The following is a 24,757-nucleotide window of genomic DNA, read 5'->3' on the forward strand; positions in this document are numbered from 1 at the left end:
TAAACCCAAACCCGGCGCTGAATGCCCAACACGGAGTGCTGCAAAGCCAGGGAGTGTTTTATTTTGTGATGTCAAAGAACAGAAGTCGGAGTGGCGTAAGAGAGAGGAGGGTGCTTAGTTTAGGTTTCATGTGACAGCGCTGAGGCTTTAAAATTACCAGCTGTGCTCAAGAGGTTCGGTGGTAGGATTAGAAGGCAGCAAATGGGAAGGGTGGACCTGTCAACGATCCAGACAGCGAGTCTGTGAGAGGCTCAGAGGGCACTCACAGGGCACGGGGACTTCTGAAACGGGGAAATTCTGTTGTCACCTCTCCGGGCTGGAAGTGGGCACTGTTAGACTTTAAATTCACTATTCCATACCATGGATAGCATGGACCTTTACAGAGATAACCCTAGTGACTGCCTCACAGCTGTGGTTATAACCCCCTTTGTTTACAAAAGGGTAGAGCTGTGTCTAACGGGTCACATCCTGCAGGACTTGCATTCCCAAACTGCCACCTCCTCCAGCACAGGTGAGTTCCCCAGGAGGCTCCAAATGTTGACCCAAAATGGCGTGGAGCTAAAGAGGAAAGCTTTTCCATTACATTCCAGTCTTTTTTCACACAGTGTTCAAGTAACTTTCTCCTCAGAAGGGGGAAGGGAAGTGGGATCCCCGTGGGATGTTCCGTGTCAGTATTTTGGTTCAGAGATGTCTGTGACTGGCCACCCATAGATTTGGGTCTCCCAGGCTGAGAGCTGTTCCACAAAACCACGGTTTGGTCTCATGTTCATTTTGCATTTCAGAAGGTATTTCCAAGCTCTCTGTAAACAGAAGGAAAATAAAGAAGTGTTAGGAATTGAACAGAAAGTGGCATTTTCACAAAGCAGCTATACTTCAGTCAACAGGGCTTTGTATTTGCTCCCCGTGCTGGACAGCAAGAACCTGTCGAGAAGAGTTTGGTACCAAAAGCTGGGACAGGCTGGATCCAGATGTGAACCTGAGAGAAGCCTGTTCCCTTCATGCTCTGCTCTCCTGGATACAAGCACAGCTCAGGCTGCTTTCACTGCTTAGTGTTACTCTACTCTGATGGAGCAATGCAATCCTGGATTTTCTACCCTAAAATGCTGTTCCTTCCACAGATGATGAGCAAAGCAGTGAAGTATCAGCTGTAAAGGTTATAAAGCAATGAAGGTTATCACATTTTTGGATTGGTGTGACCTGATGTGGCAGAGCAGTTACGACCTCGCAGTTATCCCAGTGTATTAATTACAGCTATCTTAATTAATTGTTAACTCCAAGTAATCACCTAGAAACTCTGACACACACAGGGCAGATCCACCAGCACTACTCCAGCTCCATCCCTGGGTTTTCCTGTCAGTGCTCATCTTCCTGCTCATAAAAGAGCTCGCCCCTTGCACTTGGAGGGTTGCTTAAGTGAAATGAGACTAAAGGTCAGCAGATAGTGTTCCACTGGTTTGTTTTTCTAATCTTGCTGATTCTGCAGGCTCTGATATTCCAATATTTACTTCTCTGGATCCACAGTGTGGGTGTCTCTGGTTCCCCTGGACTCAATCCACTCCCATATTGCTCACTAATAGAATCAGGGGCTGCACATCCCAACTCTGCCTTGTTTTTGCCTTTTGGAAGCTTTCAAAGATCTTTGCCTGGATTGGCTGGAGGACCACACAGGAATCTGTTGCACTGCTTTTGTCTGCAAGAAACAAACTTGTCTGCCAGGGTAATCCCTCAGGAAAGCTTTTCCCAGCCAGCAGTGGGCAAGCACTGCTCTGTCAATATTTTCTCTTATTTTTTTTGGCATTTAGTAAAATGCTGAGACCAACCTGTTGCTGCCAACTGAGAGGAATGGCAAGGCTCAGCCTTTGACTTTTGCATTGCCATTGGAAGCACATTCTGTGATTCAGTGAGTGAGTGGCTGTTACCAGCCTGCAGGAGCAATCACAGCCCTGTTAGTGCAGGGACTGAACCCTGAGCCCTGCTGGCACCCTCAGCCTCTAATTACCCACTGGCACACAGCCATGGAAAGAGCTTTCCTCTGACATTGGACATGTTTGCACAAAATCAATCACCTTATCAGATACAAACCCAGCTTTAGTGAAGTTTGGATCAATCCCTTCAAGCTCCTGGACTTTCCAAACACGGGTGAGGTTTTTAAGGAGAGGCTCGTCAGTTGCCATGGGAACTCTCCTGCTCCATGTGAGGAGGCACCAGGAGATGGTGCCTGTGTGTTGTATGTAAAGGGAGAAAGGCCTGGCACCAGGGGAGAGCCCACAGCCAGGCCATTCCCAGCCATCCTTTAGTAATTTCTTTCATTATTCAGAGCTATGGAACGGCCTGTACTGGCCATCTGACCTGTACACCCCTCCTGGACAAGTATTATCCCATTCCAGATTTCTATACAGGAGTGTCTATGAGAGAGGATTGCTTCTGGAGGAATAAAAATGGATTTTGAAAGAAGTCAGTGCTGAAGTCAATGGTAAATGAGAGCCCTGTAAACACTGGGTTGTGAACTTCTCTAATGCCATGGAATTAAGAGATAGAATTATCTGCCGTAGCTTCCACTCTTTTCCTCAAATCCAGGAGAGAAATCCCATGTTCTGTATCCACAGCTTTCCTTTCCTAGCCCTTTAGTTAATTAGGGAAAACAAAAATATCACAAGTTCTAGAGTAAGGACTCACAGATCCAAAATCACACGTAAGCCACCTCCTTAATGGTCTAAAGAAGATGCAATCTCAAATCATATAATCAGTTCCATTATCAGGTGGAAATTGTGCACGAAATCACAGAGAATGTATTATTATTACAGTGCTGAGGCTTCAGAAAGAGCACTGGAGAGCAGAGGGTGTTTCTCTGGGGACTGTGACAGTGACATACCTGCAGGGAAAAGCGGCAGGAGTGCATCAGATAGGCCATGGTGGCTGTGCTGCTCCGGCTTATCCCCAGGCTGGAGAACACCAGCACTGCTCCCACCTCCAGCTGAGCATCTGAGGCAAGAAATGCCAATCACAAATTAGTGAGCTGGGAAATGGAGCTTCCCGTGGCAGAGTCAAGCACTAACTCAGTGACAGCTGACACAGGGGGGCTGCAGCCTGAGAGACAGGAGCCCTCAGGAGCCCTGACAGCAGCATATGGGCACTGCCAGCTCCCATTTCTGTAAGCATTTTCCTTTCTTAAAAATCCGCTGTTAAAATGTGGCCTTGAAGTGCAGCACCAATGACAATGACCACTCAATGCTTCATTACACATCAGTGTCACCTTCACATCAGGGATCTGAGGAGAAATGGTCTTTCATGACCTCTCAGCTGTGGTCAGCATCACAAACTCTCCCCAAACAGCTCTAAAGGTATTGAAAATTCATTTTGCCTGGAAGGTTGCATATTTAATTAATAACCTTTTAATTCTTTCTCTCCCTCTCTAGACAGAATGATGTTTTTAAAACATTAGCAACTGAACTCCAGAATTCATAGAGCAAAGCCTTTTCTTTTAGTGCTGTCAAGATTTTTTTTTTGTTGTTGTTGTTCTTTTTTTTTTCCCCCAAGCACTAAGCCAGCATTTTAAAACTCATTTCTATTGTGAGATACTAGTTCTGTCCTAAGATCTGGGTAGAACTGGCCTCACTCCAACATACACCTGGCATGAGGACATGCACACTCCTCCTGGAGTATGTGGAGAGCTTTAGTCTCATGTTCTGGTTTGAGTAATCTGCTCTCCACTGCCAAGTAAACAATTCCACTATCAGATAAACAGTGGAACACTTCCACAAGTGCAGCTAATAGACTCTTGTAGTCTGGTTTGGAAACAGCCACAAACCCTGTGTGATGTCAGAAGGAAACTTCTGAAATACTGCTGGGATGTGCATGAGACACAATGAAAGGCAAGCAACTGAATGTAAACATTCAGGTGCACCAAATAATGAAATTCGTTTCAGGATACAAAATTACATCTTCAAATATTGCTTCTTTGTGTGCAGTTGTCACGTCTGGTATTGTATTTGGATTAAGGTCTGTGGGGACAGGATGGTCTTTTGTTTCTGGCTCTGTCCAGCACAGCTCAGCAGGGCCTTGCTCTGTGGCAGGTGTTATTTGATAACCACAATAAAAGATAACAACATGCTTGGACAGCATCAGGATGGAGCTGCAGGAGCAGTGTCTGCTGTGCAGCTGCAGGCACTGAGCTGCAGACTGTGTCTTTTCTTGCCCTATCTGATGTAATCGGCTAAAGGCAGGTTCATGCTGTCCAACCTGAAAGTCTTCCTGGGCCCTACAGTGGGTCTGCACTGCAAATCACAGATTATCAATGCCTCGTGCTGAGTTCTCTCATGTCTGTCACACTGGTTCAAATGAAGCTCTGGTGGGTGAAGGTTTGGGGTGGTGACAGTCAAATGGTTGTTGCAAAGGAGTAAGAGGCAATCCTATGAAGCCCTGGTAGATACCCTGCTGCAGAGCCTTTTCAGATTGGGTGGAAAGCTCCCTGTTATCAGACTGAGGTATCCTTTAAAGTGAGCAGGGACATCAGAGTCAGATGTCCTGTAAAATCTCCTCTCGGTCCATCAGGCTGGTTAGTGAGGCAGCTCTGGTATCCATCAGGGTGTGGGCCTGCTTACTCTCCTGTCTGGGCTTCCTGTCACTCCCATCTAATGTCCTACAGTGAGCAAGGGCTCAGGAATTCCAGATCAGGATCCACTCACCTATGAAATGAGAAATGGTGGGGAAGGAAGAAAAAAGATCTGCTTCGATTGAATCTGGAACAGATATATGGAGGGATTTACCTTCTTCTGCAAACCTGGAAAAAGAGCACACAGAGCACATGGAGCAGAGAAGCAGCTTTGACCAAGATGTGTTTGTTGGAGGCAAGGTGATCATTTTGTTTGCTGTTACCCGTGTGGGTTTTTCATCATCATCATCATTAACATGATAAAGGATTTGTGGTGAGGCACAGAGATGTTTGTAACACAGAACCAGTTTAATCACTGATTTTCCATTTCAGTGGTATCAGCAATGATGCCTTAACCTACAGACAGATAACCTACAGAGAGATAAAAGAAAACTGATGAGCTGAAAACAGGTGTGCTTTCACAGAGTGTGTGTTGGCTGTTTTGTGGAGCCCCCCAGTTCACTTCTTGTGGTTTTCTATGGCAGCATCTCCTCCTTCCACAGACTCAGAGAACTCACGGGGCAAAAAATTGGTGAGGAAGTTCCAAACTGTGGAAGCACATCATGCAGAGGGCATGGGAATATTACCCACAGTGCAGAGACATTTCTCTGGAGCCAAAGGCATGAGAAATATCTGCTGGTGCACATATCCTGGGGTGGGGAACTGGATTTGTAACTTTGTTTGGGTCACCACCTTGAGAAATACCAATACTGGGTTTTTCCTGTGTGAAATTTCCATTTCCAGCAAGGCCTGCAGACTGAGCTGACTGGTCATGGACAGAGTAGGTAAGGAAGGAAGACCAAAAATGTGACATATTGGTGATTTAGCTTTTACACTGATGTACTGGTAAGATTTTTCTCTGAAAGCTATTTAGAGATACAGGTTTTTCCTGAAGAGTGGTGGTATGTGACAGACTTGAAATACCAAGGGTTCCTCTGTCCTCCTCTTACCCAATTCACCTGTGGCACAGTCAAGGGCTGCAGGACTGTGTTGCTGTTGTGCTAACTCTGGAGCAGAAATTAGAAAACTGAGCATGAAATGGCATTGGAATCTGCACAGAGGTTTCCTTGGAAGGCCACAGGCACGGACTCCTCTGCCAATAAATTCTGTGTCACCTCATTTTTTCACATCACAGACACTGGCGAGGGTAAGCCTTGAACAGTTTAACTTACAGTGTTACAGGCTGTTCAGAGACGTTGACCAGTGCTTTGATCTTCAGATCTTTCTGAATTTGTTTGTCACTGGCCTGCTTGAAATTGCCCATATATAGCTTTGCAGGCAGTATTTCTACAGGGTATGGCTGGAAGGTGTCTAGCTCCTGCCAGAAAGAAACCACAGGCTCAGGTTAGAGAGTGTCTTTGCTCCCATTAGCTCAATAAGTTCTTAAACAAAAGTAATGTGAAGAGTTGAACAGGCACTTAGTCAGCAGCCCATGACATATTTTAGTGTAATGATTCACTCAGTCACCTGGATTTGCTGTATATTGAAGTCTTTGCTAGTTTTACTGAGAATAATTAACAGCCTCACTGTTGTTGTGATGTTACTCAAAGCAAATCCCAGATAAACAGGAGGTAGAATACATTCTTTCCATTGTCTGGAGGGGCTGCAGCATGACAGAATCGTTTGATGTTCTCCCTAGTTACTGTTTGCAAGGCTAAATGAAATCATCTGCCACCTGCAGAGGTGCAGGTGCCCTGGAGTGGCACAGCACAAATCTGCAACTGCATCCGGTGTCGGCACTGTGGAGGCTGAGAAGGAAAACAAACCAGCAGCCAACAGTGCCTGAACATCCCTAAGGGGTACTTGGATACCTGGATACTGTCCAGGAGCACAAAGGAGCAGTCTAACCATTTAAAGCTTAAATTGAGAGGCAAGGAGGTGCCTGTGTCCAGCTGAGTCTGAGGGGGAAGCTCAGCAGTGAATTAATTGCTCTTCACAGAGCAGCACAAAGTGATTCGATTTTCTCTCCTGTGCTGTAGCATCCACAGGTTAGCACCGTGTCATGGGCTATTTCCTGGGAACCAGAAGGGAACAATGGGAACAAAATACACCTTGGAATTAAATGCTCTGTTGTCCAGCACCTTCTTAACCTGCCCAGCCTGTCCTAAATGTGCAATAAAGGGTAATTGTTTCTCATAAACTGAATAGATTGATGTTTATAGGTGAAACCAAGCAATCAGGACACCAGTGTTCGAGCAGATGGCTGTTTTCTTCCTGGGCCTATTGAAACAAGGCACTAGGCACTTGCTTTGTGACTTTTCCCAATGAAAAGACATGGATCACAGTGCTTGGTAGGAACTGTCCTTCTGTTTGAAAACATTTGCTGTGTACTATGCCAGATAACCACGTGTGAGAGAGCAGCCTGCTTCTTGTCATCATTTGCTACTGTTTGCTCAGTTATCTGTACTCTGCATGGGCCAGTTTCGGGGTTATCAGGGGAACATTCCCAGCTTGTTTCCATGAACTTCCTTTCACGCAATAGAAGAGGGAAAAGTGTGGCTGTAAAAGAATCAGTGGTGAGACTCAGGGCAAGCACAGTAACTCAAATTACATTTAATTCCTCTGTCTGAAATTACTGCGATACCAGGTTTGCAACACCATCTAACCTGAATTCACCAGCCATCATCAGTTGGATACGAATGTTTTCTACTTGGAAATCAGTCTCATCTCACCTGAGGCATCCACAGTGTCTTCTGGCTCTTCAGGAAATGATAACAAGCTGAAAAACGCCTGTACCCTCCCTTCAGGAGGAGCACAGGGTGGCGGGTGAAATGCTCCAAGTTTCTGGCGTGAAGGAGGGCATCTCCTTCCCCAGCACCTAAAGAGACCAAAGAGCTGTTTGCCTGGGCAGGTTCAGTGTCTCCATCTGCCTCCCTGACATCCTCAGCAAATCCCTTTTCATTCCATCTGATGCTCTGGAGAAAACTTTGTTAAAATCCCGACTTATTCTTTACTTGTTGCTGCAGTTACAGGGGTTGCTGCTTTTCCCCTCTCATCCTGATCTTTTATTCCTCTCCTGGTTTCTTTTCTAGGACCAGATTTCTTCTTGTCTCCTCATTTTTCTTTGGGAAATCCTTGTAATAAGTCCCCATAATAGGGAAGTTTTATTAATTTAAATTTAATAATCTTAGTTTTATGGAGGCCCTTTTCTTCAGTTTGCTTTAGGCAAACAGAGAAAAAAAGGAAGTGTCTTAAATAAATTTTTCACGAATGTTTTAAACACTCCCTCAATGAAGTAGATTATGTGAGATGGCTGCTCCTCCTCCTCCCAAGAAATCCATCCTGCTTCCCTCTAGCTATGTCTGCTTTAGAAATAGATCAGCACAATAGAAACCCAGTTTTGATTCTTCACACCTTCCCTTTACTGCCTCACCACTGAGCATTTAGGAACCTGCTTGCTTTATTCATTCCCCTCACACCCCCACTTATTTTTTTCTTTAAAAAGTGATGCAAATCTTTGCTAGAACTCCTGTAGCCTTTGTAAAGGCTCAAACAAACAGAAGTGGTTCTGCTGCTCACAGCAGAACTCCTTGCCAAAGGATGTGTGAAAGCCAAACACTTCCATGGTTCAAGGGAAGACTGAACAATGCCATGGAAAATGCAATTCACATTTCTTGATGAACTTCATCAAAACCCTGCCTCCATTAAAGGTAAATATTTTTAAATATCATGAAGTGAAAGCCTTTTGTGACCCACAAAGAAGGAAGTACTCACTCTGGGAACGTGTGGAAGCTAAGCTGGTGCTTTCAGTCTCTGAAGAAGAACTGCTCTCTGAAAGGCAATCATTGGACAAGCCAAATCTCAGGGAGATGGGGCAAATAAAAGAACCCATTCCTCACATGCAACAAGGAGCTTCAGAAGATCACCCACAGGTGGGAAAACAGGGCTGCCAGGATGCTTTGAAATCAAACCTGGATTTTTGAAGCCCGAGAACATACACAACACAGTGAAAAAAAAAACAGAGGCAGAGCAGTTTTTCATATAAAACTGGGAACATTTACTTCTCTTCCAACAAGCTCACAAGATTAAATGAGGAATGGGAAGACTCTCTGTCCAGCAGCGAGGCCTGGACTGACACGGGTCACACGTACCTGTTTCTATCTCCTCCTCCTCCTGATAGTCAGTGCAGCCAAAAAAGCTCGTGTCGAGGTCATAGACCACACAGAATCTGACACAGGCCAGCGCCTCGGGGTTCGGGATCAGGTACTGCCCCTCGGGACTCTACCAAAATCACAGAGCAATTCCATCAGGAGCACGGCTCCCCTCCTCTCTGGGGGGACCAACACTCCCTGTAAGTTACAACTCTCTATGTGGGCGTTGTGTTTGCACGTGTGGGCGGACGCGGCACTGACAGCCCCGGTTAGAAGTCAGGAGTGATGCAAATCACGCCGATTGCTCCACCGGCAGCAGCCGTGCAGATGCCAGCGCCGTCCTTGTGAGGCAAGGCTGCACTGCGTGAGCTCTTGTGCAATGTTTCTCCTGATATTCGGCTCGCATGTGCCAATCCTGCGGGCTGCTGGAGCCACCTTTGCTTGGTGACAGAATACATCCCCCCAGTGGCGGCCGCGGGGCACGGCCGGGGCAGGGAAAGGGGTTGGGACATTTCCCCGTGGGTTTCAAACCGGTTTTGGCTTCCTGCTAATGGCTAAATCCAGGGGTGGCTCGCACAAACAGCAATCCTCTCACCAGTTCAATCCTTTGGGCTGTAATAATGTGGCTCTCGTTGAATTCACGCTGAGAACGGGCATCTGAAACAAACAAAACAAAACAAAAACAAAACAACCAAGACAGAGCAATTGGCTTTTAGAGGTGGAATCCTCTTTGTATTTTGTCAGTGGGAATTCGAGCACTGGCATCACTCAGAGAAGGAGATTTGGAGATGTGGCACTTGGGGATATGGTTTAGGGGTGGTTATAGTGTTGCAGGGTCAGCTCTTGGACTGAATGAACTTGAAGGTCTTTTCCAACCCTGATAATTCTGTGATTGGTTTGTGGGTTTTTTTAGAAACACAGACCTTCTGGTGTGGGTATAACAAACTCCAGGGTTGATGTGAGTCTGTGTGTAACACCAAGTGATAACCAGCAGTGTCAGTCCTGACCCAAATGTGCTCCTGCAGCATTCCCAGCATCAATCCTGTGCTCTGCCCTGTCCCTGCTCTGACCAGCCCAGCAACTCAGCCTCTGCTGCTCCAGAGCTGGGGAGAGGGGCACTGGAAAGACCCCAACCCCACTCCCAGACTGGCTAACTCCCTCACCAAAACATTTAATTGCAGTATCAGGCACCATTCTGGGGGTATCGGCACTATGCAAAATGGAAGTGGTGATCAGGAATCTTTGTGTAATGGTTGAGAAATCTAGTCCAGTTCTAAAACCTCTGGGTGCAGCAGGGGAGAGTGCATATCCATGGGGCTGATGAGAGCAGGGAGAGCTGAGCATGAGGAAAACCAAAACAGCAACAGATCATGGCACCTGAAGTGGGCCGGGAGGAAGGCCCCAAGTGCCAGGCTCCAGAAATGATGAGAAGTGATGTGTGTGTGCTTTTCCTCACAAGCCCTGTTGGCTCAGGATATCTGCCTGGGCTGAGCACAGTGCCTGGCTGCAGGCAGGGGCAGGGAGAGATGGGGGCAAGAGCAGGAACTGAGGCAGAAGGAGCAGGCAGGAGAAGCAGCAGGCAGGGCAGGGGAAGGCAGGGACTGGTAGGGGCAGGGAAGGGCATGCACAGGCAGCAGGAGGGACGGGGATAGGCAGAGACAGGGGCGGCAGCAAGGACAAGGAGCAGCAGGCAGGGACAGGCAGGGACAGGCAGGGACAGGCAGGGGCAGAAGAAGCAGACAGGGACAGGGACAGGCAAGGACAAGGCAAGGCAGGGACAGGGACAGGGACAGGGGCAGGGGCAGGGACAGGGACAGGGGCAGGGACAGGGACAGGGGCAGGGACAGGGACAGGGGCAGGCAGGGACAGGGACAGGGACAGGGACAGGGGCAGGCAGGGACAGGGACAGGGACAGGGACAGGACTATGCCGAGGCCTCACCCAGCAGGCACAAGTAGTTGGGCTCCGTCAGCCGCAATCTCCGCCGGTACTGGTTGATGATGTTGTAGAGCTGTCGGGGCTCGCAGTACATCACCCCCGCCATGCCCCATCCACCCGCCTGTCGCCGACTATCGCGACACCGCGCACCCCCCTCCCCGCCCGGCCGCCGCCAGCGACGCCCGCCGGTCTCCAAGGTTACCTCCGGCGACATCTCGCGAGACTTCCCCCCCTCCCTCTCCTCTCCCTTCCCGCGGCGGGCGGCAGTCTCGCGAGAGCGGCGGGCGGGCCCGCGCAGGCGCAGTGCAGGTCCTGGAGGTCGTTGGAGTCACCGGTGCCGCCGTCGCCGCTCGCTCCCCGCCGTGCCCGCCATGCTGTCCCGCCTCAGCGCCGCCACCGCCCTGCGCCGCGGCATCGCCACCTCCGCACAGGTACACCGCCGCCCCGCGTCCTCCTCCTCGCTGCTGGGGACTGCTGAGGAGCTCGGCGGGGGGAAGGCGGGGAGAAGCCCCCGGTAGTGCGCGGTGAGGGCGGTGCGGAGCGCAGGCTGTGCCCGGTGAAGGCGTGCCGGGCCGGGATGCAAGCCTGGTTGTTCTCCGTTCTGGGCCTGCACGGCCGCAGTTGGACATGGAGGAACTGTGCGGAATGGCTCGGGTGGAATGCAGGCCCTCGATGAGGGGAAGGAGCCCCGGCCCTCCTCGGCTGTGGAGCCCCGAGTCTCCTCGGTGAGGGGCTGCGGGGCTGCGGTGGAGCCCGGGGAGGACCCCGTACCCTCGATGAGGGGCTGCGGGGGTCCGGTGGAGCCCGGGGAGGGCCCCGTACCCTCGGTGAGGGGCTGCGGGGGTCCGGTGGAGCCCGAGGAGGGCCCCGTACCCTCGGTGAGGGGCTGCGGGGCCGGGAAGGGCTGCGGGGCCGGGAAGGACCCCAGGGCCTCAATGAGCGGTCGGTGGAGCCGAGACCTCCCCATTGAGGGGCTGCAGGGCTCGGGTGTGGCCAGAACTGCTCGGAGAGGGTTTGGGAGCCGGTGCCTCAGGCGGGGGAGAGGGCGCGGGGAGGTTGTCGAGCGTGGCCTGGGGGTCTCGGTGTGCCGGGCTGTGTCCGGTGACAGCACCGTGCCGGGGCTATGCTCCTGCGGGTCTCAGCCCAGCAGCTCCAGGGGGTGATAATCCTGTACCAACTCCCTCTCTCTGGTGGTGTGCGGAGGGTGATGGGTTTTCTGCTTCCTCCCTCGAGAGCAAAAATGCCCCTGCGTTCCGGAGGTGTTAAGAGCTAAAGCTGGCGGGTGGGGCTTAGCAGTAATCCTTCATGTGCCGAAATCCACTGTGCTGGCTGCAAACCACTGCTGCTGTGGCTGCACGGATAGAGACCGACCTCCATCCGATGTTAACAGTCCCGGTGGGATGTCAAAGAGTGATTATTGCAGCTATAAGGATGTGCTGTACAGGAGCACCTTGTCTGAAGTCTTTTAATGGGAACTGTATTTATTAACAGCCAGGTTTTGACCCTACGGTGTCAGCTCGGTCACAAATGGGGCTCAGCAGTGACTCATGCCAGACTTTGCTTCCCCTTAAAGAGTTTTGTGCAAAATGATATTTGTTACAATAGCAAGAAAGCTGGGCTGAGGTTAGCCTGATACAGTTCTTGGGTAGATTGTTTCCCGTCATAGCACAGTAATTAAGCTGTTCATGAAGGGACGTGGAGATATTAATGGCTTTTATCTGCTAAGATTGTGATAAAGAATGGCTTTCTCAGCAGTAATTGCTTGTTACATCTCCACAGGAATTTTCCATCACTTGGGCAGTGTTGCAGTTTGAGGTTGTTCTGGCCCCTGGAAGGAGCTTTCCTCCTGTGGAGCAACACTTTGCAAACAGGGATTTGTGGGAGAAATCACACCCTGCCAGTCAGTACCTGAGTTAGGATAAAATTGGTTCACAGGGCAACCAAGCAGAGTTGATTTTACTTGATTCTCAACCAGGAGGTCAAAGATGGAAATTGTAGTCACTTCATGTTCTCAGCTCTCAATCTTGAGGCATCCGCAGATACTGTTTTGGATTTATATCAGGTGTAAACATTTTCTTCACATATATGCAGTGGTTATTACATTTCATGCAGTCCATTAAATGTATTCATTTGGCAGATGGAAGGCATTTTTTTTTGATACTGGCAACATAAACTAGAAAAACTACAAAATCAGATTTGCCCTAAGTCAGGCCTGGGCCCACAGGGTGGCAGGTATTAGTTTCAGGCAGGCATTTCCACTGGGAGAAGGGTGATCCTTTGGTTTCCTTTGCCTTAGCCTTGCTTCCCTTTTTGAGCTTCAGATCACAGGTAACCATTTCCTCCAGCTTGTCCTACCAATAAACCTGTAGGATTTCTGGGAGGCTGCCCTGAGGATCGTTTCCTGTATGCTTAGACTATCAAGTTTGCACAGTGCTTGGTTAAAAAATTGAGAAACAGAACTAAAAGCAAAGAAAGAGTGGTGAAATCCCCCAAGGTCACTGCTGGGGGACAGGCAGGGGGGTAACTCTGGAAGAGCTCCACAACGTGTTTGTCGTCTGTTTTGCACAGAACAATGCCAAGGTGGCCGTGCTGGGGGCCTCGGGGGGCATCGGGCAGCCGCTGTCGCTGCTGCTGAAGAACAGCCCCCTGGTGAGCAAACTGAGCCTCTACGACATCGCCCACACCCCGGGCGTGGCTGCCGACCTCAGCCACATCGAGACCAAAGCCAACGTCAAAGGTACCCGGGGAATGCTCTGACCTCCAAAGGGATCTTCCCAAATGGGGGATTTGGGGACCCTGAGTGCCCACTGCTTGTGAGGGGAAATCTTCACCCACTGGTCCTGCAGCCCAGTGGTGCTGTTGTACACCACAACAACACAGACACTGAGTTTGAGAAGGCTGAAAATTATTCCTTTGTTTTTGGGATGTGTCTCCCTTTTATACTATTCTACACAGACCAATTTAATTGGTGAAACAAAGGCAAACCTCTTCAATCACATTGGTCAGAACAGAGGGACATCAAGAAGTCCCTCCTAGAGAAAAATGTAAACAAAGTTATAGTTACAAAAACACTTTTCTCGTTTACAGAAAATTCCCTGAGAAAAGAATTTCAGAAAACCAAAACATCTCAGGGCTACAGCCCAGTATCAATTTAAGTAGCTTTTTCCTCCAGCAGCAGATGATTAATTAAGGTTTAGCTGATTAGATTGAGGTGCATGGAGATGAAAATGGGCTGTGGTTGCACTGATGAAGGGGAATTTTATGACGTCTGGCAGGAGACATTCAGTGAAATTATCTCAGAGTGTTAAATTTTAAAAGTTTGACTAGAAATAGGTTTAACACTCCCTGAGTGTCCACATGAATTCCACGTGCTTCTTTTCTCTTAGATTCTGACTAAATCAAACTTAATCTGCACATCTTTCTTTTATCTGAAGATCACCAAAAGGTGACATTTTACATGAATATGCCAGTCTGCAATTCTTTGGGGGCACTGACTCTAGTGCCAAGGTTTTTGGAGAGTAAATACACATAGCAGGAGGAACTGGGAGTTTGGAAAACAGGTGAATTTGAAATTCTCACCACTCTCATTCTGTAAGTTTTGAAACAAGGATAAAACCTCAGATGGGATCCATCCATAATTGTGTTTCTTTGCTTTTCAGCATTAAGTCTAAATTGAAGGTTAGATTTTAAAAAAGAACTTTGATGCCCCTGGGCGTGATTTTATACTTTAAAGTGTCAGCTATTTAATAACTGTCCACAACATAATGCCTGAATGTCTTCCATTTCAGGCTTCATGGGACCTGAGCAGTTGCCAGAATGTCTGAAGGGCTGTGATGTTGTTGTTATTCCAGCAGGAGTCCCGAGAAAACCAGGTAGGTTCTCTTTGTTGGAAAGCCCCAGGGCTGCTTTGGAGTGGATGTCTGCAGTTTGCTGCTCACACAGAGCTGTGTCTGTTGGGGTGTGAGTGCTCTGTTAATGCCCCTGCCCCAGAGCTCCTTGTGGTATCAGGCAGCTCATTCAGCCTCTCTTAGACTGTCCCTTGTGAAATGGGCTAAAGTGGTTTCTGGAGTTCCTACTTGGGGCTGAGCTGAAAAGACTTTTCATGCAAGTGATCTTAAATCTCCCTTAGTGTTTCTTGTCCCAGAGCAATGCTTAAGGAATAAAAACTGGTTCTTTGTTTCATTTTTCAGCAGAAGAGAAATAATATATTTTGTTTTGCATCAGTTGTTCAGCAACTTCTTGAGACATCTCCAAATAAATTCTGTTAAGCCTTCCTAGAATCTTTGACCTTCTCCATTCCCAGTCTGTTTTCCAGTATCCCATTAGGAGCATAACAAAATTCTAGACTTTAATGCCTAGCTCTTCCTAAACCTTCATTTTTCATGTTACAGCAAGAGAAATGGGGGGTGGCACTTACACAACCAGCAATATTTTGCATGCAACAGTTGGCATTTAAACTGTAGTTGTGGAAGTGACTTTAAAAATGGAGGAGAATTTATCTTGGGAGCAGTTGTGGTGCTCTGAGCAGCACTGGTATGGGTTGTGTGGTCACAGTGTGCTTCAGGCAGCCTCAGTGAAGTGGGTTCTGACAATGGGCAGTTGGGCTGTTTGCTCCTGGAAAGGGCTGATCTTTTTATTATGAGGGCAGTTGCCTGTGGATCCAGTTCATTACTGCAGCTGGAGAATTTGTTCTTGATCTGTGCAAGCAGAAGCTGATGTGTGTCTGTCCAGAGCAGAATACTGGATTTTGATTGGATTTGCTGCCCATGATGGTAAGTGTGAATAGCTTAAAATCCTGCCCTGGCTGTGTTTCAGGTATGACCCGTGATGACCTGTTCAACACCAATGCCAGCATTGTTGCCTCTTTGACATCTGCCTGTGCAAAGAACTGTCCAGAAGCCATGATCTGTATTATTTCTAACCCAGTAAGTGTTTTCTGGAGATCTTGAAATGTAGAGGAAAAACTTCATCAATGTCCAGATACTAGAGTATACCAATCCAAATTCCTACTAATTTTGACCAGTATCTTTCAAGTCTGCAGTGTATTTGCAGAAGAGCCTGGTTCTACTAACCCAATTTTTCTTGGCTGTATTTAATTCAGAGAAAACTTGGATGTGAAAGTGCTTAATATCTCCAAGTCTATGTGGCTGGTTATAATGCAAGCTGGTGTATTTGCTGGGATAAAAGCCTTAGCTCACTAAGGGAGGAGCCTTTGTAATGGGAATGAACAAATTTATTGTCTTAATGGTTATTTAAAATTAATGATTTTTATTCCAGCCTGACTGTAAATTGCTCTTCAATTTAGGCATTAAAATAATTGGCTACAGTTGATTCCAAATTGGAAGTATAGTTCGGGTTGTTAATTGGCCTATTAAGTTCATGCATTGGCTTTGTTATTAAACTGCTTTTAATCAGTGCTTGCCTGTTCTCGCTTGTAGGTAAATTCAACCATCCCAATAACTTCAGAAGTCTTCAAGAAGCACGGTGTGTATAATCCCAACAAAATCTTTGGTGTTACGACACTGGACATCGTCAGAGCGAATACTTTTGTGGCTGAACTAAAGGCAGGTCATGGTTAACGTGCAGGGGGAGGGATACTGCCTGCTTTGGTCATCAGATCTATAAAGAAGTGCTTCCAAAATCACTGCAGAGAGCCAAAGGAGCTCGGATTTCTGTGCAGCTGGAGGCAAAGGCAATGATTCCCTGTCTCCTTTATTTAGAGGAGCCTGAAGATAAGGTTTCTTGCAAAATGTGGTTCAAGAGACTTTGACCTTTCCTTTTCATAGCTGTGTCCTGCAAGTGAGCTACATGTTGGCCTTAATTCCCTTGGCATTCCCAACCCTGCCCTGCAACCAGAGGAGAGGGTTGAGTTGTGGTGTGTGTTTGCAAGTCAAACTCTGCTGTGTGTCACAGGATACTCGACAAAGTATCAGGAGCTGTAATTCGTTACTGCTCTTAATAACCCTGGTGGTGTTTATGTTGTGCTGCTCTTTATCCAGCCCTGCAGTAATAATATCCTGTAACTGTATGAAGTGATCTGAGTAACCCGGAGTTCTGCTCTGTAGATGTGGCTTTGTCCCTGGAGTGCAGCTACTCCTGCCCTGTGTGTCCTGATATCCAGGGCAGAGTGAAGTGTGGTGTTTTCTGTTGTTATTTTTGCCCGTGTGCTTCAGAAGCTGGAAAGTTTCATGTTTCCTTTAGGGCTTGGATCCAGCTCGGGTAACTGTTCCGGTTATTGGTGGCCATGCTGGGAAGACCATCATCCCTCTGATCTCTCAGGTGAGTCAGGGTGGCCGCTCTGTGTGTGGCAGCACACTTGTCAGCCTGTTAGGGTTGATATAAAGTGCCTTTGTGTTGGCAGGCAGTGTGCTAGGATAGAGCAGAGAGTCTTTCCTGCTCTCATGGCTGCTTTCCTTCTGGGATGGGGCTGCAGGATGAGGTGGAAGGCAGCAATCTAACTCTGAACCCCTCTGGGTAGTGTAAACAGTTCCAGCTTTCCTGCAAAGGAGTTTAGGATAAGAACCGAGGGGTAGTGCGAGTATTCAGGTGTCCTGGCACTGTTTGTGGCAGGTATCTCATGACAGGAGTACCTGGCTTCAGGAGAAAAATGGAATTGATTTTGGCATGTTGGACTGGAAACCCCACCTGAACCTCCAGCATTGAAAGGCACAGCTCAGGCTGTGCAGGGAGGCCTGTTCCAGCTGTGACTGGTAGTCTGGCCCTTCAGCCAGGCTGAAATGCAGTTCTAAAGCAGCTACAGTCTCATGGGGAGATGCTGGCCAAGGAGCAATCTGTAACAAAGGGGGAAAGCTGTGCTTTAAGTAGGGAATAAAGTATCCTTTAGAGAAGGATTTTCTTGGGAATGAGAGCAAGGGCTTTGGAGGAGCTAAGTGCTGAGAGGTGCTTTGGTTAAACAGTCCATTGGGACAGACACAACTGTGCTTAAGCTATGCTTAAGCTGGTGAAGCTGTATCTGAAGGTTCAGTGAATTCCTAAATCCTGCTGGGAAACTGGATCTTTCATAAGGCTCAACTTCCATAATGCCACGGTGACCCAAATATTTACAAGATGACTTTCTGAAATTCCTAATGTCTGGAGGATGTCTGTAGTGCCCAGGACTACACAGTAGTGAGGAACCATGGCAATCCCTGGTTTGGCTGTGAGGCTGTGGTTTGTCCCTGAGGAAGCTGGGCATAGCTGGGTTCCTGTTCCAGGCCATGCAGTAACCCCAGCCCTGATGACTTTTGCAGCTGGTCAGTGTCACACAGCTGGGGAAACCCATTTTGTCCGGTTGAGGACTGTTGGTAACAACTGCAGTGGTACAAAAAGTATTGTGTGCTTTATGCTGAATCTGGAGGCGTTCTGGTATTGGTAGTAACTTCTTTTTTCCCATCCAGTGCACACCAAAAGTGGAGTTTCCTCAGGATCAGCTGGAGAAGCTTACAGCAAGAATTCAAGAAGCTGGGACTGAAGTTGTCCAAGCTAAAGCAGGAGCAGGTGGGTTCTTGAGTAAAGCTTCCAAGTAATTCTTGTTGACTGTTTGTAGGGCTGCAGTCCTCTGCAGTTTAATCTCCTTTACAGGTTAGGAACTGCTGGTTGTCAGTCTCACTGTTCTGCTATGTCAGCTGCTGCCTGGGCTATGCTACTAGAAACAGCTCTGTATGTAAGACTAAATATTAACTGATCCCACACCACCCTTGGCTTTAAAAGAATCTTCTCTGTCAAATTAAGCTGTTTCTTTTATAAATCTGGTCAATTAGATACATGTAGCTGGCAAAAGCTGCTGCTTTATCTCCCTGGCTGTGAGCTTGAAGTCAATGACACCGAATTACTCTTGTTTTGTAAACACACCGGTGTGGAAACCTTTGATGCTAAAGTAGATATCAGATTTCAGGGTGATCTGTTCTGAGAGTGGTTTAACTCTTCCAGGGTCTGCCACCTTGTCCATGGCCTATGCTGGTGCTCGATTTGTGTTCTCCCTGCTGGATGCCATGAGTGGAAAACAGGGGGTTGTTGAATGTGCCTTTGTTCGATCAGATGTGACAGAGGTCCCATACTTCTCCACACCTCTGCAGCTCGGGGTATGTACTTTACATCACCAGCCTTAGAAACAGCAGCTACTGCTTGTGTCATGTGGGTTTTACTCAGTGGTTTCAGTTGAGCTCAATGCCTGCTATTGCTGGAGTAAACAGCTGAGCTTGCCTTTAAGAGCCTGCAGTATTTGGATATAATACTTTGGCACATAGCTCAGCTTGACAAGGATGCTGCTGCTTTTATCTGCTCTTAGACTGCAGGTCACTGAGTAACCAGAGGTTCAGACTTGGCTTAAGAGGTCATGCCTGCCTCAAGTCAGGCCTGTTTACTCTGGGCTTTCATATGATTAATCAGAGTCAGCAATCCTGTCTCCTTGTAGCTTGATCTGCTACAAGCAAATCCTCAGAAATTGAGGCACATGGGGAGCTACAGCATGGATTAGGATTAATAGCTTGCTTTCAGGACCTCTGCTGAGCTCTGAAAGAAGTGTTCCTTTTGTCACCCATACCCTGGAGGGGAGTGGTGGAAAACACTGTGCTGCAGCCCTGTCATGGCTGCTGGGATGCAAAGGGTGGTGTTTGCTGTCTTAGGGGCAGGCTGGTGAGGGGATGGAAGCAGAGGGATATTAAGAGGAATTGCAGACATCTTTAAAGCCTGGGAGTGCCACTCTGAGGCAGTTTGAGATGGCAAGCAAAAGACATAGACCAAAGATCCTCTTGCCAGATGATAGGTGTGGAGTTAGGAAGGATCAGTTGCTGTCAGTCTCCTCTTGAAGGAGCTGCTGGGTTGGCTTCTGGTTTCACACATCTGAACAGTGAATGAGAAGTCTGTGAGGGCTGCAGAAGTTGCTACAGATAGTAAGAGGCTTCTGAGGCTTTCCAGGAAGCACAGGGTTGGCAGACTAGGGATGACACAGGTGCCAGGCTGGGTCTCCGTCTCAGCTGGATAATACTTAGTCAGAGCTGTTAAGCTATTCTTTAGGTCATTCAATGAATGGTTAATCCTTAAATCCTCTTTCCCCTCAGAAAAAAGGAGTTGAGAAGAACCTAGGCCTTGGCAAGCTCTCCCCCTTTGAAGAGAAGATGGTTGCTGCGGCCATGTCTGAGCTGAAGGCTTCTATTAAGAAAGGAGAGGAATTTGCAAAGAACTTCAAGTGAAGACTTGATGACGGGGAGGAATTAACTTCCTTAATTTATTAAGGCATCATGTCACTTTACGACTTCTGAGTCAAAGCTCGTGCTTTGATTGAAGTCTGTCTGTATTAGCTTGATGCTTATTGCCAGTGCAGAGTCTAATCATCAATAAAACGGCCTCATTTTTTCAGTGTACCACGTGGAGTTGTCCTGGTGTGCTTGTCCTTTGGGAGGTGGAGGCTGTAGGTCTCTGAGAGGGGATTGGTTTCAGCAGGGATGAAATAGCCTTGGAAAGGGGGTGAACTGATTGCTCCCAACTCTCCTCTGCCTGGATTTAGCTCCTTGTTCAGCACAGCCACTGGGAACCAGGTGTGACCAGATCAAGTTGGGTGTAGGGGCTGCCCAAGGGATAACTGAGTGAAATGGTCCAAAAGGTGTTTTTTTCAGGAGGTGGCACTACCTCTGTTACCTTGTGTTACCTTAATCTCTTATGTAATTTGATTTTAAAGGAGTTAGTGAAAGAGCACAGCGTTTGAAATGTCAGTCCCGCGCTAAGACAATAATTAAACTGCTGAGAGCGACTTCTTTCTAGTTAGGAACAAAAGCCTTGATTTAGCATCTCCATAAATTTCTCTTACATTCATCCTCTTGTGAATATAAAAATAAATGTCTGCGAGAAGATGGTGATGACGAGTTCTGTTGCTGACTTCTTTGAAGGTAAGCTTTAATGAAGGAAGTTATTAATTCACTCTTCCTCCGTGCTCTGCGCTGCTTACGCTGTTGCTTTGAATTGCTCTCATCCGTGTAGGTTGAATTCTAAGTTGAACAGACTATTTTGATGATTGAAGGAAACACCAAAGCCCAGCACCTCTGGAGGATCTGAGGTGAAGGTTGGTTTCAGCCAGAGAACATGGGGTAGTTGCTTACAAGAAAAGATACCTAAAAGTCATAGATGCTCTTTGGTTGCCACCTTTTATCTTCCTCCCACGTGTAATTTTTTTTCTGAGCTCTCTTTACAGGGTTTTTATTTCTTTGATTTTAATTAGTTCATCATTCTGAACCAGATCACACAGTTGTGACTGTTGTAGATGCACAGTGAATAAAATCCCAGGTTCTTTTCCTGCCCTGTGGAAGGTGTGGGCAAGGAGAAGAGGAAGCACAGTCCTTGTCACTCTGCAGAAATTCAGGATGTTAAAAACTTGGTTTCTTTACAGAATAGTAATGAAATAGAAGCGTTGGCAGTCATTACTCAGCAGGCTTGGAACAAAGTAATTATTAGGTGGTATTAATAGAATTAAAGATCGTGTTGGAGGGAGCAGAGGAGGATGTTGGAACTGGAGGACACTGAGGAGGAGTGACAGGCCAGACCTGGTAAATGTGGCAGAGACTGTTCCAAACAATAAATAGGAAAACATGTGGCAGACTGCACTAACTGGGTGTAGGGGTCTTGCAAGCCTGTCAGCAATTTCAAACCTGAAATAGGCAGCACAGGGTGTTAAAAGTGGTGTGTGTGCGCCTGCAGAGGTGTGTGTCCAGTCTGGGTGCCCAGGGGGTCCAGGGGCACTGCTCCACGAGGCTGCAGGGAAAGCCTTGCAACCACCAGGACAGGAACACACATTTGTTCCAGTCCTGCTATTTTTAATACAGCAGATAGAGCAGATTTCTGGGCATTGGAGATGTTTTAGAACTTGATGTTCACTGTGTGGCTTAGGTTATTCAATCTTTTCTTGTGTCAGCAAAGTCTGGGGGAATCGCATGGACAAGCAGAAAGCTTTGCTTGTACCAGTAGGGACTCAGGGGCAGCATGGGCAAGTGGAGCTGAGGTGGAAGAGGATTATGTCACAGCACCTGCTGACTTTTAGGTTCTCTAGGGTCTCCTTCAAATCTCCTGAATGTTAACCAAGTCACTACACTCTTTGGATTTTGGGGTTGTTTATTCTTCTCCCCAGTCCCATGCTCCACTTTTGGAGTTGCAGCTATTCCCTGTGCTGGAAATCTTCTCCCTTTTAGGAAAGGAGATGAGACACCCTTCTCGAGGCTTTCTGCAATGAAGTCAGAGGCCAGAACACTGGCTGGAGGTGAGAAATGGACTTGTGTCAGTGTTCCCTGCTCAGTCACCGTGTTGTCCCTGTGGCTGAGCAGTGCTGTGGTGGGTAACAATCCCTCCGAAGACTGGAAATGGTTTGTAAAGGTGTAGGAGATCCCACCCCTTCTCTCTGAGCAGATTCCCTGGAGGAGGAAGGGATCTGGGGCATATCCTTCCTCAGGAGGAGCAGGGCTCAGCTGGGTGTACCCAGATAAGCCAACACACTGTGCTGGGAGTTGTTTCCTGGTGCTGTGGCTCTGAGACACAAGACCTTCATCCTGTCTCCTGTAAGGGCTGCCTTGCTGAGTCACAGCACTCACCCCAGTGCTGGCAGCCTTTGTGTTAACCTCCTGTGGAGGGGAGTGACCAGGTCTGGAGGAGGTGAAAAACCTGCCCTGTGCACATCTCTTGGGTTGCATCCTTTTTACTGAGCAGACTTCTGTCTCAATGGTCCCTAAGCACCTCTTCCCTTGCAGCATCATTTCTGCACATGGAGCTGCTGCCTCCTCAGGCAGCCCAGCCCCGCACTGGAGCACAGATGTCAAGATACAGAGGAGATGTGTGTGGAGAGTAATAAATAAAGATTCTCCAGATGGCCGTATGTCAGGTCACTCGAGCCTACCTGCTGCTCCTGTGCTGCTGCAGCAGCATGTTAAATGCAGGAAAGGATAGAACAAGGAGAAAAGCAATTGCTGGATGGTGTAACTCAGGTCTCATCCTGATCATTGCTGTCCTGGGGGGCTTCAGGTGGGATGACCACAGGAGCAGCCTGCCAGACTTGTGTCCATTACTTCTGGGAACTCTGTTTTCCCTTCCTGGCTCTGTGCCATGGCTGGTGCTTTGGTGTGGGGGTACAAACCTCTCACCCTGGGGAGCTCTGGGCGCTGAGAGGTGGCAGCAGCCACTTTCCTTGGGGTGAGGCTGGTTACAGCTGCAGCAGGCATGGCTGAGTCTGAGGACAATCCATGGCATTTTGGTGACATTTAGGAGAAGCAGAAGAAACAACAGTTTAGTGCAGCCTCTGCCTTGCCAAAGCTGGCTGCCTTCCCAGCTCCAGCAAAAGAGCAAAACTGGAGGGGCTGGAGGTACTTCAGAAAGGTGCTGGGTAACTCTTGCCTTTTCTCAGGACCCCACCTCCAAAATTCACAATGTCTAGTGATTTCTCCTCACAAAAGCTGCCAGGACAGAGACTTTCCTGCCCTTTCCCTCCCCTGGGCAGCCCAGCCCATGCACCACCAACCCTGGGGTACTCTGTGCTCAGCCTCGTGTTACTGGGGCTGGGAGTTCAGAGCAGGCAGCTCATCCCCTGCCCAGGAATGGGGAAAGGAGAGGTGGAAATACACCCCGAGGTTGGCTGGGTGTAGCTTGGGGGGCAGGCAGATCTCTCCCACAGCCAGCTCAGCTTCCCCCTTTCCTTGCAGGGCAAGGGCAAAGGGTTTTAACGTGAACAGGAGCACCACAAACCATCTGAGCTGCGGATTTGGCTTTGCACAGGCCTCTCCCCCTCCCCTGGCTCTCCCTCCTGGCCACAGGCACTGTGAAATCACCACCTTTGCATTCCCTGCTCTTGATTTACTGAAATGCCCGAGAGCTCCCACTTCCCTCCCGGGTGCCTCAAAGCAGAGCTGGAGAGCAGCACCGAGGCAGGAGGGTTTGTTTGCATTTACAGGGAAACCTGTTAATAAAGGAGACCAAAGGGACTGCTCTTTTCCTGGCTGTGGGAACAGATGGCTGGATAACACAGCACAATTAATATGCAGGGAGTCCTGCCGGGGCAGGGATTTGATTGCCTGTTAGGAGAGGTTAGCGCACTCAAGCTGAGCTCTGCCACCACACTGCCTGTCCCTGGCACCTGCTGCCTGCAGGGACTCTGTGGGGACATTGGGACAGATTGGATGGGGTCACAGATGAGACTGTGGGCACTGAATATGGGCAAGGATGCAGCTGGGGACTCTGGGGGAGTGGCAGGTCTCTGCTTCTGCCACGCTGGGTGATGCTCTGGGAGGGTTTGCCCTTTAGGTTTGTAAAAGCAAAGGATGGCTCTGGTGATGAATGATTGTTCAGAGGTAGTTCCAGGGTGGAAGGGCAGCACTGGATCATTCTTTCCTCCTGGACTTGTTACCTCTGGGTAAGGAAGTGCCAAGGAAAGCAGCAGACAGGAGCCCCTGGATGAATGGAGGGAAGTGGGTACAGGAGGTGGACATCTCCTTGCTGCAGCACAGCACAGGTACAGAACAATTCCCAGGGCTTCAAAGAGTGACCTGATAAATCCACAGGAGAGAAAAACCCCTGCCAAGGGCTAGGAGGGTCAGGGAACCCTGAGGAAGCAGGAAACCCAGCAAACCCACCCCAGCACTGAGCTGGGCCACATGGTCAAGCCCAAATCGATGGGAGCCTCCAGCTGCTGGGCCACAATCGAACGGCCCAAGGTCACCCTGGGCACGTGTGGGGCTGTTCCAATGCCCTGTCCCCATCATATCCTGGGCTCTCACAGGATCACAGTTCCCCCAGCCCCTTCCCCTTCGTGCCTTTGCTTTGCCCCCCCCAAATTTTCTGGTATTTTCTTCCCTCCCCTGCCTCATCGAGGTTGTTGAGCACCATGAAAGGCAGTGCCAGGCTTTGATCAGGGGCTCCTGCCTGCGCCGTGCCAGCAGCACGTTCCTGCCACTCCCGGCCGCCCTTTCTTCTGCGTCAGGAGGAGGCTGCTGGAGATGTCGAACCTCAGCACAAATCCTTGCAATTAGGCCTGTTCTGCTGCCTGCCTCGTTTGATCTCCTTTAATTATTTATCGCCTTTTCTCTCTCCTCTTTCCTAAATCCTCGGAT

The 24,757-nt window shown here is 48.5% G+C and overlaps 2 protein-coding genes across 2 annotated transcripts; one reads left to right on the plus strand and one right to left on the minus strand.

The window, feature by feature from the left end:
- Positions 1–39: 39 nt before the first annotated feature.
- Positions 40–10,859, minus strand: STYXL1 (serine/threonine/tyrosine interacting like 1). Its single transcript, XM_083875399.1, has 9 exons — positions 10,683–10,859; positions 9,338–9,399; positions 8,739–8,872; positions 8,366–8,415; positions 7,324–7,469; positions 5,824–5,969; positions 4,686–4,780; positions 2,873–2,982; positions 40–800 (listed from the first exon to the last, which is right to left on the minus strand). Exons 1-9 carry the CDS (start codon positions 10,783–10,785, stop codon positions 669–671), a joined length of 978 nt encoding a protein of 325 aa, XP_083731525.1. The 5' UTR covers positions 10,786–10,859; the 3' UTR covers positions 40–668.
- A 131-nt stretch (positions 10,860–10,990) lies between these two features.
- MDH2 (malate dehydrogenase 2) lies at positions 10,991–20,041 on the plus strand. Its single transcript, XM_083875398.1, has 9 exons — positions 10,991–11,110; positions 13,248–13,416; positions 14,468–14,551; positions 15,495–15,604; positions 16,118–16,243; positions 16,881–16,958; positions 18,077–18,176; positions 18,609–18,760; positions 19,739–20,041. Exons 1-9 carry the CDS (start codon positions 11,051–11,053, stop codon positions 19,868–19,870), a joined length of 1,011 nt encoding a protein of 336 aa, XP_083731524.1. The 5' UTR covers positions 10,991–11,050; the 3' UTR covers positions 19,871–20,041.
- Positions 20,042–24,757: the final 4,716 nt, after the last annotated feature.

The sequence above is a fragment of the Zosterops lateralis genome (genome assembly GCF_965231275.1).
Source record: "Zosterops lateralis genome assembly, chromosome: 19".
Taxonomy (NCBI): Eukaryota; Metazoa; Chordata; class Aves; order Passeriformes; family Zosteropidae; genus Zosterops; species Zosterops lateralis.